This window comes from Salmo trutta, chromosome 8 (genome assembly GCF_901001165.1).
Source record: "Salmo trutta chromosome 8, fSalTru1.1, whole genome shotgun sequence".
NCBI lineage: Eukaryota > Metazoa > Chordata > Actinopteri > Salmoniformes > Salmonidae > Salmo > Salmo trutta.
Window position 1 is genome coordinate 15874726 of NC_042964.1, and position 15022 is coordinate 15889747.

General features: G+C 38.6%; 1 protein-coding gene across 2 annotated transcripts in view; it reads left to right on the forward strand.

Moving 5' to 3' along the window:
- The window catches only part of LOC115198266 (ATP-binding cassette sub-family A member 1), a 291299-nt gene that overhangs the window by 33121 nt on the left and 243156 nt on the right, over positions 1 to 15022 (forward strand). Inside the window, exons 5-8 of one of the 2 annotated variants that reach the window (XM_029760119.1) lie at positions 856 to 983; positions 1862 to 2059; positions 9036 to 9116; positions 9380 to 9587. In XM_029760119.1, the coding sequence (XP_029615979.1) occupies positions 856 to 983; positions 1862 to 2059; positions 9036 to 9116; positions 9380 to 9587 (615 nt within the window). Of the gene's footprint in view, positions 1 to 855; positions 984 to 1861; positions 2060 to 8967; positions 9117 to 9379; positions 9588 to 15022 lie in introns of those variants that run through there. The other variant, XM_029760120.1, reaches the window with a different exon arrangement.

Consider the following 15022-nt stretch of genomic DNA (forward strand, 5'->3'; position numbering starts at 1 on the left):
GGCTCCTACTCTGAACTGTGTATGGGGAGCTTTCTGGCTCCCAGAGCTGCTGAGGCATCACCCAAGTGGGTACCATACATTCTGGAGGAGGAGAAGTCCAGTAGCTACACAACTCAGACTGGTTCCCAGAGTAGCCCTCTACATGATCGTCACCAGACTCCATCTTTATCAACCATCTCCCTGACCCCCTTCCTCTGAACTGTCCCTCTCCATCTTTGGAGGATGCATGCACTCAAAGATTTGGCCTCTATTGGTTGACCTTACTAAAGCTAGGCTACTCATGATGATGTATTGGTTGACCTAACTATAGGTAGGCTACTCATGATGATGTTTTGCTTGTACTGTTTTGCTTTTGAAGCACTTTGAGATTGTTATGAATAGTGCTATAGAAATGTAATTTATTATTATCATCAGCACAAAAGGGCTACTTAACTGACTGATACACGTTTAGCAACGATGTGCGAGCTCTCACTGAAACAATTCCACTGTTCGACCCTCCCTCGCTCTTATCCACATTTTATTGCAACATTCACTTGGAGAATACAATACAATTTAAATTCTGATTCATCAGTAGTTTATGACCCAATGCCCTCCAAAGTGATGAGTAAACAAAAAAATGAATCAAAGCAAAGCACTCTGGGAAATGCTACACCTAATGCTGTCAACAACAACATGAGAAAGGAACATCACCTCTTTCAGAAATATCTCCCAATCTTTGATGTTTGACACTTTTAGGGAGTATATTACATTCCGTCTTCCAAAAAAATGATACAGCTCCCTCAAAAATAGTTTTCACCCCAGATCCATTCTAACGCGAAAGCACAACTTGTTCTCTTCTTTCCCTTCCTGTTTAAGGTCAGCCCATTCCTCTGAGAAGTATCCTAAATGACAATGAAATGTTCACCGCATATCTGAAGAAGAACTTGTCCATGCCATTGACAGTAGTCAACAGTCTGATGAACTCAAATATTCATCGGAATGAGGTGAGTCAGCATAACGCCACACACATTTTTTTCACGCCATAGTACTGCATGCAAAAGATGTGCAGAAAGGTCCGGAAACAACATTGCACTCTTAACAAACACAACACAACTTTATTTGTCTGCTTTTCTCTTAAACACCTCGCCCACACAACACACGAACACAGACTTTTCAGCCAGGGTGCAGTGGCGCTAGATCCAGTTTTGAAATGTCTTGTTCAAGAGCAAAATGGTTGGAGATTGTAGTTGGGATAAGAGAGGGATAAGGGATAAGAGTCCTGCACTTCTTTTAGTACCCAGCTGTTGATTCAAAACAGGGACCTCTCCAACCTCTAGGCTACTATCTACCTCCCAAAATGATTGAACATATCACTGAATGTATTGCAAGGACATCATTTTCATCTTTATTCAAGCCCAGCACTAACACACCTGGTTCAACTAATTGTACTAATCCCCAAGCCCCTGATTAGTAAAATCAGGTGTGTTAGCCTTGGGGGTTCCCAAGTGTGAATACTTGGGGGTCCCCCAGTAGTTGATTGAGGAACACTGCTCTACCTGGCTGAGACCTTTGTCTTTGTGTTTGGGTGAAATAAAGCTATACTGTAAGTGTGATCTATGAGCGACCCATTCAGATGTTCCCAATTGATACGCTGTTCCAACAGGCAGTACACAATTCACTGACAAGGGTGTTCAGATAGAATGCACAATGATTAGGAGATCACCACCTCCACTCACTGTCTAATGTGTGCGTGGGCCGGGGGTAGTGTGTGTGTGTTGTCTGTGTCTGCTTATGTGCATATGTGCAAAGTACAAAATTAAACTAAAAAACTGAATCAGATAGGATTATTTCACTTCTGACACTCATCATATCCTTTAACCAGATGATGGGCATTTCAAGGCAAGACGACCTGAGAACTACCCTCTGCAATGGAACAACTCTTGATAGATATGTGGAATTCACCAGCGTGTCTGACAAGGAGGCCTTTCAGAATGTCAGCTGCTCCCTCCCAGCACAACAGATGAGACGAGCCAAGGAAGTTTTCCTACAAAACCTGGATACAAGGAAGATACTCACCAACGTAAGTAATTGGAATTAGGCTTACAACTGAATGCTGTCAATTTACCTTAAACCTGGAATCCTTAATGGTGAAACGGCCACATCCGTTTGGGATATTACAACAACAAAGAAGTTACAGCAAACAATTAACATCGTTTTTTTTTTCTCTGACATCATTGCACACGCGATAGAACAGCAGAATACCCACACTGCTCGATGCAATAACGAAGATGCTGGGTCGGACAGTGGCGCTGTTTCCCCTAATGTAGATTCCATCTTCAATTGTATTGTCTGTTACACTGTGACATACAGTGCATGTAATGATGCAGCATTGTATTTCACTGACCTTTTCTCTCTTTTGGATCTTAATTGTTTGAAATCTATGTTAGTCACTGCCTGATGGTTGTGGCATGTGGCATATTGGTGATTCGCAATTAGTGGCTATTTTCAGTCCAAGACATCCACATGTCACCAAGAAGGGAACAAATATTAAGGCTAAATCAGGAGTTCCTAGGCTGTAGTCAATTGGAGCTTGTTACTGTCAAATTGCAGGCATATCCTGCGCAGCTGTAATACTCAGCTTAATACTGCTGTATAATAATACATATTTTAGTTCTATTGAGCTGCATAGTTTCTAAGAAGCAAAGAAAACATTCAATTGGATTTACTTACTTATTCCTTTTAGCTCGTAGTAAACCGTGCATTGAATTGGATATATACAATATTATACAATAGTGTGGAGTCGGCAATCATTTAGGTTTATATTCTAGATCATTTTCTCTGGAGTATTTTCGTTACTGAATCTTGTATCTCACTGTCTCCAATGCGTGAGTTCACTTTTTCAATCTTGCATCGAACAGAGAGCATCCTAAGGTCAAAACTGTCCAAGGCATTCACCATCTTAACCTGCGTTGTTTATTGCACCTTTGAAATATGTGAGAGTGTATCTGTCTCAATATGTTGGCATGGTGGTATAACGGTTTGGACGGCTGTAAGGGAAAAGTATGTTTGAATAAACCCAAGGTGAGAGATTTTCCCTAAGCCTGAGAAGCTGAGCTTTTTGCTCTGTTAAAGAGGCTGTATGGAAGTTAAGTTACTAAACTCATGGAACCACACAATACTTTGTTTTCGGCTAACAATATGCTTTTGTTCGTGGGCATTGGGAGTTGTATCCCTTTTAGTCAAATGAGGTAAATTCTGGGAAAAATACAGTGTATTCGGAAAGCGAGACTTTTTCCACATTTTGTTACGTTATAGCCTTATTCAAAAAGGTATTATATTGTTTTTTCCCCTCATCAATCTACACTCAAAACCCCATAATGACAAAGTAAAAAAAAGGTTTTTAGACATTTTTACCAATGTATTACAAATAAAAAACTGAAATATCACATTTACGTAAGTATTCAGACTCTTTACTCAGTACTTTGTTGAAGCATCTTTTGCAGCGATTACAGCCTCGAGTCTTCTTGGGTATGACGCTACAAGCTTGGCACACCTGTATTTGGGGAGTTTCTCACATTCTTCTCTGCAGATCTTCTAAAGCTCTGTCAGGTTGGATGGGGAGCGTCACTGCACAGCTATTTTCAGATCTCTCCAGAGATGTTCGATCGGGTTCAAGTCCAGGCTCTGGCTGGGCCACTCAAGAACATTCAGAGACTTGTCCCGAAGCCACTCATGCGTTATCTTGGCTGTGTGCTTAGGGTCGTTGTCCTGTAGGAGGGTGAACCTTCGCCCCAGTCTGAGTTCCTGAGCGCTCTGGAGAGGTTTTTATGAAGGATCTCTCTGTACTTTGTTCCGTACATCTTTCCCTCAATCCTGACTAGTCTCCCAGTCCCTGCCTCTGAAAAACATCCCCACAGCATGATGCTGCCACCACCATGCATCACTGTAGGGATGGTGCCAGGTTTCGTCCTGACATGCCGCTTGGAAATCAGGCCAAAGAGTTCAATCTTGGTTTCATCAGACCAAAGAGTCTTGTTTGTCATGGTCTGAGAGTCCTTTAGGTGGCTTTTAGAAAACTCTAAGCGGTCTGTCATGTGCCTTTTACTGAGGAGTGGCTTCCATCTAGCCACTCTACCATAAAGGCCTGATTGGTGGAGTGCTGGTTATCCTTCTGGAAGGTCCTCCCATCTCCACAGAGGAACTCTGGAGCTCTGTCAGAGTGACCATCGGGTTCTTGGTGACCTCCCTGACCAAGGCCCTTCTCCCCCGATTGCACAGTTTGGCTGGGAGGCCAGCTCTAGGAAGAGTCTTGGTGGTTCCAAACTTCTTTCATTTAAGGATGATGGAGGCCAATGTGTTCTTGGGGACCTTCAATGCTGCAGACATTTTTTGGTACCCTTTCCCAGATCTGTGCCTCGACACAATCCTGTCTCAGAGCTCTACAGACAATTCCTTCAAACTCATGGCTTGGTTTTTTTCTCTGACATGCACTGTCAACTGTGGGACCTTATATAGACAGGTGTGTGCCTTTCCAAATCATGTCCAATCAATTGAATTTACCACAGGTGGACTCCAATCAAGTTGTAGAAACATCTCAAGGATGATCAATGGAAACAGTATGCAACTGAGCTCAATTTCATGTCTCATAGCAAAGGGTCTGAATACTTTTGTAAATAATATATCTCAGTTTACTTTAATACATTTGTAAAAATGTCAAGAAACCCGTTTTCGTTTTGTCATTATGGGGTATTGTGTTTAGATTGACAATGATTTTTTTTTATGTAATCCATTTTAGAATAAGGCTATAATGTAACAAAATGTGGAAAAAGAGAAGGGGTCTGAAAACTTTCCAAATGCACTGTATCTGTCCATTTAAGGGACCTTTTTGGCTCAAGAGCAACAAAGCCGAAATGTTTGCATAACCTCTTTAATTGAAGTTTGTTGTCTATGCTTCTCCTATCATGGTCTCCAGTGGCCGTAGTAAAGTAAAAGCAATTCAATTTGTTTGAATAAAAATTTATATTTTCTTGATTTCATTTAAACATTATTTCCAGTAGAAGCTACAAAAGAGTGCACAAGTTTATCTTTGAGAGAAAGTGTATGGGACAGCAAAAGCAATAAATAAATGATTAGGCAAGAAGTACACAGGCGAAAAAAAGCCATTTGAGCAACTTAAGCCCGGAGGCATTTTCAGTCATAGACAAGAAAGCCAGACAAGCTCCGAGCAAAATGGAGCGGGAAAAACATTCTTTCACACTCAGAGAGATGGGAGTTGCGGAAAAGTGTTGATAACAAAAACATAAAGAAAGGGACTTAAGAAAGAAAAAAAGAGACAGGGTTTATCGAGACAGAGTTGAGTGGTAGTGGGTGATTTGGACATTTGTTGCAGCTTAGCACAAAGCACGATAGATAGTGAGGTCATAGGAGGTGTTGGACAGTAAGTAACTGGTGCTCTCTACTTCTGTCATACAATGCTCAAGGTGCACAGTAGGTTAGAGATGTATGAAAATAAGATGTTTTGACCTTAAATTAATTTAATTCAAAAAAACTTTATTGATCCCCATTGGGCAAATAGGATTTGTCACCAGTGTTGAATACATACAGTGATTAAAACGCATACAACAGATAGGTGAAGTTTTACAGGGTCAGCCGTAGCAGTACAGTGCCCCTGGAGCAAATTAAAGTTAAGTGCTTTGCTCAAGGGCACATTGACAGATTTTCACGTAGACAGCTGGGGTATTCGAACAAGCAACCTTTCGGTTAATGGCCCAATGCTCTAACTGCAAGGCTACCTGCTGCCTGAGCACTGATGGCTGTTGGAACAAGTACAATACATTACGTCAATGGCATCAACAGAATAAATATAATTTAACATCTTACAAACTAGTAGTGTTGTTATGATAACAGATGTTTTACTTCAAAACCAATTCCAGGTTTAGTATCATGATACCGAAATGATACTCAATACCAAAATGATATTCGATAACAAAATGATACCACAGCAAAATAAAAAAAATGATTAGGTAAAGACACAGAATAACCACTAGGCTTATTTTTATTTTTTTACATTTATCAATATGTTGATAACTGGTAGAACAAATAAAAATAAATGGAATATCTTCTGTTCTATATTCAATTTCTTGCAAAAATAAAACACCACATTAAATAACAGAAGAATACCTTACATTTTCCAGATAAGAAACCATATCGGAGACTTTTTTTATAAACTGTTTTAAAATGTAATTTAATACATATCAGGGTTAATTTGCTCATCTATGATTCATAAAAGTAGCTTTTTTGTCTTAAATGAAGGTTAGGATTAGGTACAAGGTTAGCGGTGTGGTTAAGGTTAGGTTTAAATTCACATTTTAAGAAAATAAATTATAGAAATAGGCGGGGTTTATGACTTTGTGGCTGTGGTAACTAGTGACAACACTGCTGGCTGGCTAGTGGCTACTGCTAGCAAGGCTAGACAAACGTGAAGTAGTGTAAATACTGTATAAATACTATCAGTGCATTTCACATTACTTTGGGTTGTGTAATCATATTATAATGCTAACATGAATGTCATGCTGAATATATGTTGATGTCATTGTCACTCAAAAATAATAAAAATGTAGTCGATTAATTACAACGTTACAATGCAAATCTAACATGTAAAATGTATAATTTATGTCATTTTGGAACTAAATCTCCCTTGCGCTGCACTGCTTTGGTCACATTTTGCTTAGTAGTTTTGGTGGTCTGGTTGTCATCTCCTCTGTAATCAAAGTATTCCCATAGTTTGCTTCTGCAGACAGTTTTGTCAACAAGCTGCAGGCGTAGAGGTATGATGTTTTCGTTAGAAGAAGCCATGCTGCCGGCTATGCATATTCATGGCGTGAGGCTAGTATCATAGCATCTCTCTCCATTTAATACAGGCAGTTGATGTCAACAACCTTTACCAAATTTTCAAAAAAGGATTATAATAACATAATGTATCCCCCAATCCAAAGAAAGGATAGGCGGGAGCTAGAAAGTCTGCCGTGCCGCTTTGTGGACAACGACTCCTATTGTTAGGGCGGAGAGACATGTATCTTGTCAGTATATCCATAAACTTTGTTACTACCGCCCACCGAGAAGATTCAGACAAAATACTAGACAGACTCATTGGTCTCAATCCATATATGACGTGAGACACACAGAAGTACTGAAAGTAAAAACAAATCTAGTACCAAACTATGTTCTAGTATCGCAAAAGTACAGACATTTTGGTGTACCGTGTAAACACTACAACCTACGTAGCATTTATCCCAGGATAAATATATAATAATAACCAGTGTTATTACTTTTTATATGATTTGAAAGTACATGGAATTACACAGGAACATTCGTTTTTGTCCCTGACTCATTTTCTGACAATAATATATATATATATATATATATTAAATAATGCCAAGAGTGTGCAAATCTGTCATCAAGGCAAAGGGTGGCTACTTTGAAGAATCTCAAATATAAAATATATTTTGATTTGTTTAACACCTTTTTTGGTTACTACATGATTCCATATGTGTTATTTCGTAGTTGTAATGTCTTCACTATTATTCTACAATGTAGAAAATAGTAACAATTAAGAAAACCCTGGAATGAGTAGGTGTGTCCAAACTTTTGACTGGTACTGTATATATTTTCAGTAACATAATGGGCTGCTTGGGTGTTATGAACTCTGAAACAACACAAATCTGAGGGGGTCATTTTTGGGCATTCCTTAATTAAGAAGTTACAGTACCCATTAAATCTAGTAAGGTCACTGCCTTACTAACCTTTGTAGTTTCTTTAGTTCACAATGAAATTAGTGTTCTATTTTTGTAACCCCGTTCCATGCTCTTGCCTCCTTTGGAAACACAGCTGAGAAATGACACATAATGCGGAAAATAAAGACTGTAACATCATACAGTTTACCAAATGGCTCTGAGATATTGCCTTGTGCCATGGGTCTACTTTTAAAGCCTTTAATATGATACAGCCCAAGACCTATCTCCCTGCCCATTGACTACTTAGCTGTGATTTCAAGCTGTTTCACCCAAAATTTCCTGAGTGAGATGCCCATGCTTTTCCAATCAGCGTGTCTTAGCTTCCTTGTGTGTTGCTGCCGAGGGTAAAATTGAACCAAAATGAATGTACTCAGAACTTAATAAGGGCTGCCTCAATTGCCGGGATAAACGGGGATTCGAGTGACACTTCCTTGAATTCGTAAACACTCTGTGGCTTATACTTTTCTTAAACACAACAGGGGGATTAAGATTCTCTCTCTCTCGATTTGAGATATGTTTTTCTCAGTGAAGGTCACCAGGGACTCATGTCAACATACTCCTGACACATGGAAATGATAGTGTTTAAGGACATGTACAGTGGCTGGGCTGCCTTGGGCCATTGTGCTCTAGCCATCAGATACGTGGTATGGATATGAATCATATTCCTACCATTTCAGTAAAAACACATCCACTTAAAACAATCATTACACTGTTGGGGAAGATATTGTTCTTGGCCATGTTTGAACTAAGTTAACACATTTTGATGGAGAGCACTATTGGAAAAATGCCGTGTCTAGGTTTTTTTTCTTCCAATGTAACAGTTACTATACTTAATATAGTGTTGTTTGTCCTCAAGCAACCATTGTTTTAAACTGAGAGGACATGCACCTGAACAATGAAATACAGAAATACTCTCTGTCGGCCAATTTTATTGCAAACACCTGAGGTGTTTGATGTAACATTTGAGGTGTTAGCTAAAAGGGGAAGTTCAGTATTTTACAACTTTATGTTAGATTGTTCCTCACTCTGAAAGTGGTCTATTGGCTACAATAATGGTTTTAAACACCCACTACAAACATCAGCAAACTTGTAAGCTAAAAGCGATGGGAGTTATGAGCAACAGTTAATTCAGATTGAGGAACCATGCATCTTACATTAAGTTGTAAAATACTGAACTTCCCCTTTAATACCCTTAAGCCTATTACAAACAAATACGCATTATGTATTGGATATTACTCAACAACATTTTATTCCCTCATTTAGCTACCTTTGGATGTGAATCCGGCAGAGACATTTGGATTAGTGGGGAAAACTACAGAAGATGCATTACATGTGATTGATGAGGTTAGTGTGGTAGTTATTTACCATCTGAAAGGATAGTGGGCCTACATGGAAATCTAATAACATTCAGTATGTGTCACCCAGTAACCCCTATATGACTCATTGTAATCAATAACAATAATGGAAATATAAAGACACGTCTATTGAGCAATTGCATGATAATGGATAGAATCATATCAATTTGTTGTCTTGAAGTCAATAAATTAAGTACTACACTGCCATTTTCTGATAATTTGTTGTTGTAATAACACCCTTCACCAATACAGATGAACAAGTTGCAGAACTCAATGTTGTTCAAGTCCGCTAACACGCTGGATTTCAGAGCGGATGCGTTTGGTAGTCTGAACATGCTACTATGTGGCAAAGCTCCAGACTCCAACTCCACAAATACCACCATGAATTTCTCTGCTTCTGGACTGACGAGGAATGACACAGAAAACAGTGAATTACTGGATGCCAGGAACCGCAGTTCCAGTAAGTATAGTTAATAGTACACAATACCTTGACCTATCAAAATACTGACTTCAATTGTTGATATTTTAGAAAACAAGTACTGTCATTCAAGGTAACAGTTTTGGCGTTGTTCTCTACACTATGAAGCAGACATAAATGTTATATATTTGTGACACTAAATGGTTCTTATATTTTTATTTGATACAGTATATTGTATTAACGTATAGTCACCTCCCAGTAAGCCAAAACTGGTTCTGTGAAATTTCCAAGAACATTTCATTAAATTGTGGTAAAAGTGTAAGAAACATTCCCTCCAAAACTTATAGTAACACAACATCTGTCCAGTTGTGTAGACAATTATGCAATGTTTGTATTAGGGTGCAAAAAACATCCCTCTGATGTTAACAGAACATATTTTTCTGTGGGGACAATACAAAAAATAGGTTCCCAAAACACAAAATAGTTGATGACCTTCATACAATGTTTGTATCAGGGTGCACAAAACTTTCCCTCAATGTTCCTTAACAATGTTAGTCCTTAACAGTAAATTATATTTTACTGTAAAGGAATTTTGTTGTACAACAGTTCATGTGGAAACGCATATGGCAATTGTGATATTTATAGACGTTTTTGAACATTTTGAAATAATTATATATTGTAGATCCATTGATTCTTAAACAATATCAAGCCTTGAAATAGCGTATTATTATTGTGAAAAGGGTTCTTCGATCAGTTGTTCTGTCAAACAGCTAGCCATGTTGTGTAATGTACAGTATGTATACACAGCACAGACATGGCACTGCACCATGTTCAGAAATGACATTCATGAATGCTTCAAAGGTCACATTTGTCAAGTGGAATGTGTATAATTCCTGTGAACACTGACGATTTGTTCAAAACATAGGCTGCAATAAGCTTCCTCCAATGACAACAAATCCATTTAGTACAACAGTTACCTGCTAGGCATACACATGTGGTTGCTAATCCCAACGACATGAAATAAATATGACTTTCTATTTTCCAACAAACGGTCATGCTTTACAATGCAGCAGAGCCCTTGTCTGTTCTGTTTATTGATTTATTGAGTTAAAGTTTTTTAAGGTCAGAAGATGCCAAACTAAAAACCCAGAGAGTCAGAGGTCATTCAATTCAAAATTCATCAATAATAAAAACGCAGTTTCTATCTAAAGAGAAAAGACTAACAAGGGAAATAAACAAACTAATAGTACAGGTAGTTAGCAATAAAAACAATACTACTGTCACGTATACAGCGCTCGAGGTCACCAGACTGCTCATTATTACGCACACCTGTCACCATCGTTACGCACACCAGCGCCTCATCAGATTCACCTGGACTCCATCACCTGCCTCAGCTGGCTCGTCGGGCTCCCATGCCTCAGCTGGCTCGACGGGTTCCCGCGCCTCGGCAGAGGCGACTGGCCTGCTTCTGGTCCACGGGAACGTCCCTCTGGTCAGCATCCTGCGGCCGGAGCCGCGCGTCAGTGAGGGGATACTGTCACGTATACTCTGTGCGCTATTAGGTACACCTGTCGCCATCGTTACGCGCACCAGCGCCTCATCAGACTCTACTGGACTCCATCATCTGCCTGATTACCTTCCCTATATATGTCACTCCCTTTGGTTCTTTCCCTAGTCCTTATTGTTTCTGTTTCAGTGTTTCATGTCTATACACTACTCGTGTTTCTAGTTTTGTTCCTTGTGTTATTTAATATGAAAGTCACTCCCTGTACTTGCTTCCCGATTCCCAGCGTACAGGTTACACCTACAGAGATCCAAAATAAGCTAAAGGAAAAACAAAAATAACTGATTCAAGATTCAAGAACTATCTAATTGTCACGTCCTGGCCAGTATATAAGGTTAATTGTTTTGTAGTTTGGTCAGGGCGTGACAGAGGGTATTTGTTTTATGTGGTTCAGGGTGGTTGTTTGGTTAAAGGGTGTTGGATTTAGTATTTCCGGGTTTTGGTTTATAGTCTATGTTTATGTATTTCTATGTCTAGTCTGGTGAGTGTTTCTATGTTGTGTTGATTGGGGTTGGGACTCTCAGTTGAAGGCAGGTGTTGTCTATCTGCCTTTGATTGAGAGTCCCATATATTAGGGTGTGTTTGTGGTTGTTATTTGTGGGTGATTGTTCTGTGTTCAGCCCTAGGCTTTGCCAGACTGTTTGTTGTTCGTTCGTTAGTTCTCGTGGTTTTGTTATTTTTGTATTCAGTTGTTTTTGAAAATAAATAATCATTCAAGATGAGCATATACGTACCTGCTGCATTTTGGTCCTCATTCACCGACGACAACCGTGACACTAATGTAGTCTATTACAAACTGGATGGAATATGGAAAAAAATTATTCCCGAATCTTCAACACAAGAACGCTACCAAAAATTATTTGCAGAAACTCGTTACTAAAGACGGAGTCATCTATGATTCGCTAAATTATATTTTAAAAGAGGAAGCTAAATATTTTAAATAAATATATATTTTCCATCTCATCCTCAACCTCTGACTGACAATTACTGTAAGGAATTCTTTAAAAAAAATTTAAATGAAAATTAACAAGTGAACAGAAAGATCAGTGCGAAGGCCAAATTACAGAGGAATAACTTTGAGGTTATTAAATCTTTTCAGTCTGGAAAAATCCTAGGGCTTGATGGCATACCGGTAGAGATACAGTATATCAAGCCTTTTCTGATATACTCAAAGCTCCATTGTTAGCTTGTTTTAACTACTCTGCTACTACTACTACTAGTCTGTCAGGCTGGCAGGAAGGTCTGATTTCACTATTATTCACAAGACCCAGATGGCAAATAGAAAGATCCAGTCTATCTAAAAATACTAGCAAAATTGATAGCACTCAGAATTAAAAAGGTTTTACCAGGTAGTGTTCATCCTGATCAGACAGGTTTTTTACACGGACGATACATTGGAGAGAATATACGACAACTACTATGAATAAAAGAACAAAATGAAACATCTAAGAAGCCAGACCTGGTATTTATAGCGTATATTGAAAAGGCCTTTGATAAAGCAAGGCTGGATTTTATTTATAAATGCCTTGATTTTTTAAATTTCGGTGATTCTCTTATAAAATGGGTAAAAGTAATGTATCTCAACTCCAAGTGTAAAATAGTAAATAGCGGCTACTCCTCAGAGAGTTTTGAATTGTCAAGAGGAGTTTAACAAGGGTGTCCACTGTCACCATATCTATTCGTTAAGGCCATCGAAATGCTAGCTATTACAATCAGATCAAATAACATTAGTGGATTAGAAATCCAAGGCTTAAAAACAACGGTGTCCATGTATGCTGATGACTCAAGTTTTATATTAAGTCCACAAGATAGATCCCTGCAATGTCTCATTGAAGATCTAGATAACTTTTCTGGACTTTCTGGCCTAAAACTGAATTAACATAAGTATACAATATTATGTATTGGATCTTAAAAGAAAACAGCTTTAACATTACACTGGAGTTTACCTATAAAATGACGGTGAAGTAGACATACTTGGTATTCATATCACAAAAGATATAAATAAGCTCTCCACAATGAATTTCAATAGAAAACTTGTAAAAATAGACAAGATCCTGCAACCATGGAGAGGTAAATACCTGTCTTTTTATGGAAAAATTACACTGATTAACTCCTTAGTCATATCTCAGTTTACTTACTTATGGCGCTGCCTACTATTGATGATTCGTTTTTCAAATCATATGAGCAAAAAATATGTAGCTTTTTCTGGGATGCTAAACCAGACAAATAAAGTATGCCTATCTATATAATGAATATGAACTGGGTGGGTTTCGGTTATTAAATATAAAAGCACTAACCCTCTCTCTAAAAGATTCCCTTATCCAAATGGTTCTCAAGTAGATTACTAAGAAAAACTCATCCATTGTTTAAAAATTGCCATTTTGCCTTTGTGCAGATTGCCATGTCTCCTTTTCGATTAATTGAAAATAAAACTTTTTTCAAAGTATCTCTCTTTTTCAAACAAGCATTGCAGAGCTAGCTACATTTTCAATTTCACCCCCCTGAAAAGAAAACAAACAGTAAAACAAATATTATGGCTGAACTCAAATGTGCTGGTTGATAAAAAACCTGTATTTATGGAAAATATGTTTGAAAAGGGTGTTTTGTTTGTAAATTATATTGTAAATTGGAATGGTAGTGTTATGTCTTTTATGGAGTTATCAAAATTGTATGGGAAGGTCTGCTCAATCCAAGATTACAACCAATTGATTACAGCATTACCCCAAAAATGGAGGAGGCTGGTGGTCAATGGGAGAAGGTAGGGAAGATGTCTGTCTTCCCAATATAAAGGATCAAAACTGTTAGAGGAATAAAAATAGCATAAATAGGAAAGTTTACCAGTTTCATTTGAGGACCAGGATGTTGACAGCTGTGCCATACAGATTGCAAACTATTTGGGAAGTGATTTTTGATGTACCGATTCCATGCTACAGGGAGTATGAGTTGTGTGAGGGGTATTGGGGGTTGGGAATGGGATTATTAAAATATATATATATATATATTCGGGGGCGGGGAGGTGGTTTCCGATTGTTGAGGAGCAACTCTTGGAGAACTGTTGGGGGGGGATCTTGGAGGGCTGGTGGCCTGGCGGTTGGGAGCTTGGGCCGGTGGCTGATGGGTCGCTGGTTCTGGGTCGCTGGTTCGGGTCCCCGTTTTTGACCTTATGGGAGATCTGTTGACTTGCCCTTGTGCAGAACGTTGACCCTAGTTGCTTCTGTGGGTCACTCTGGATGGGAGTCTGTTAGATGACTAATGTGATGTAGTAGATGCAAGTAGATCCTGTGTTTTAAATATCCAATAGAAGAAAAAAAAAGAAACTGAGTCTAAACCCTTATCAGGGGTCTGACCCGTCAAATCAAGCTATTTATTTACATTGCCGAGTTCCTCATTACACAAATGTTTGTCCCTCTGCTTACCACAGATCGCAATTTCTCAAGTGTGATGTCTTTGGAGTTATACTAATTAGGGGCTGCACAATCCAATTCCATTAATTGCCTATTCGTTTGAGGATCCACAGAAAAAATGAACGATTTTAATAAGCTTGGCTCTTCCCAGGAATAAAGTTACACTCTAAAGTGGATTTGTGTGCTGGTGCCACTACAAATTAGTAAAACAATGCAGCAGCCATTTGAAATGAGCGCAAACACCTCTGCCGGCATGCTAATAGCTTTTCTTGCTTCTTTTTATTGTTATGTAAAGTAAATGGGTATGGAATAAACATTTGCAAGGCTCCAAGTGCACTCTGAGGAATATTAAAATAGAAACAATAAAGGCTAGAAAAGACATTTGGTAAATACTCAATTTTGTTATCCCTCCCAAATTAATTCATGATGGCATTCGGCACCATCCAATAGCATCATTAAGGAAAATAACAGTGTAATAAACTTCTTTCCTTGGCAGTAAACTGTATTTT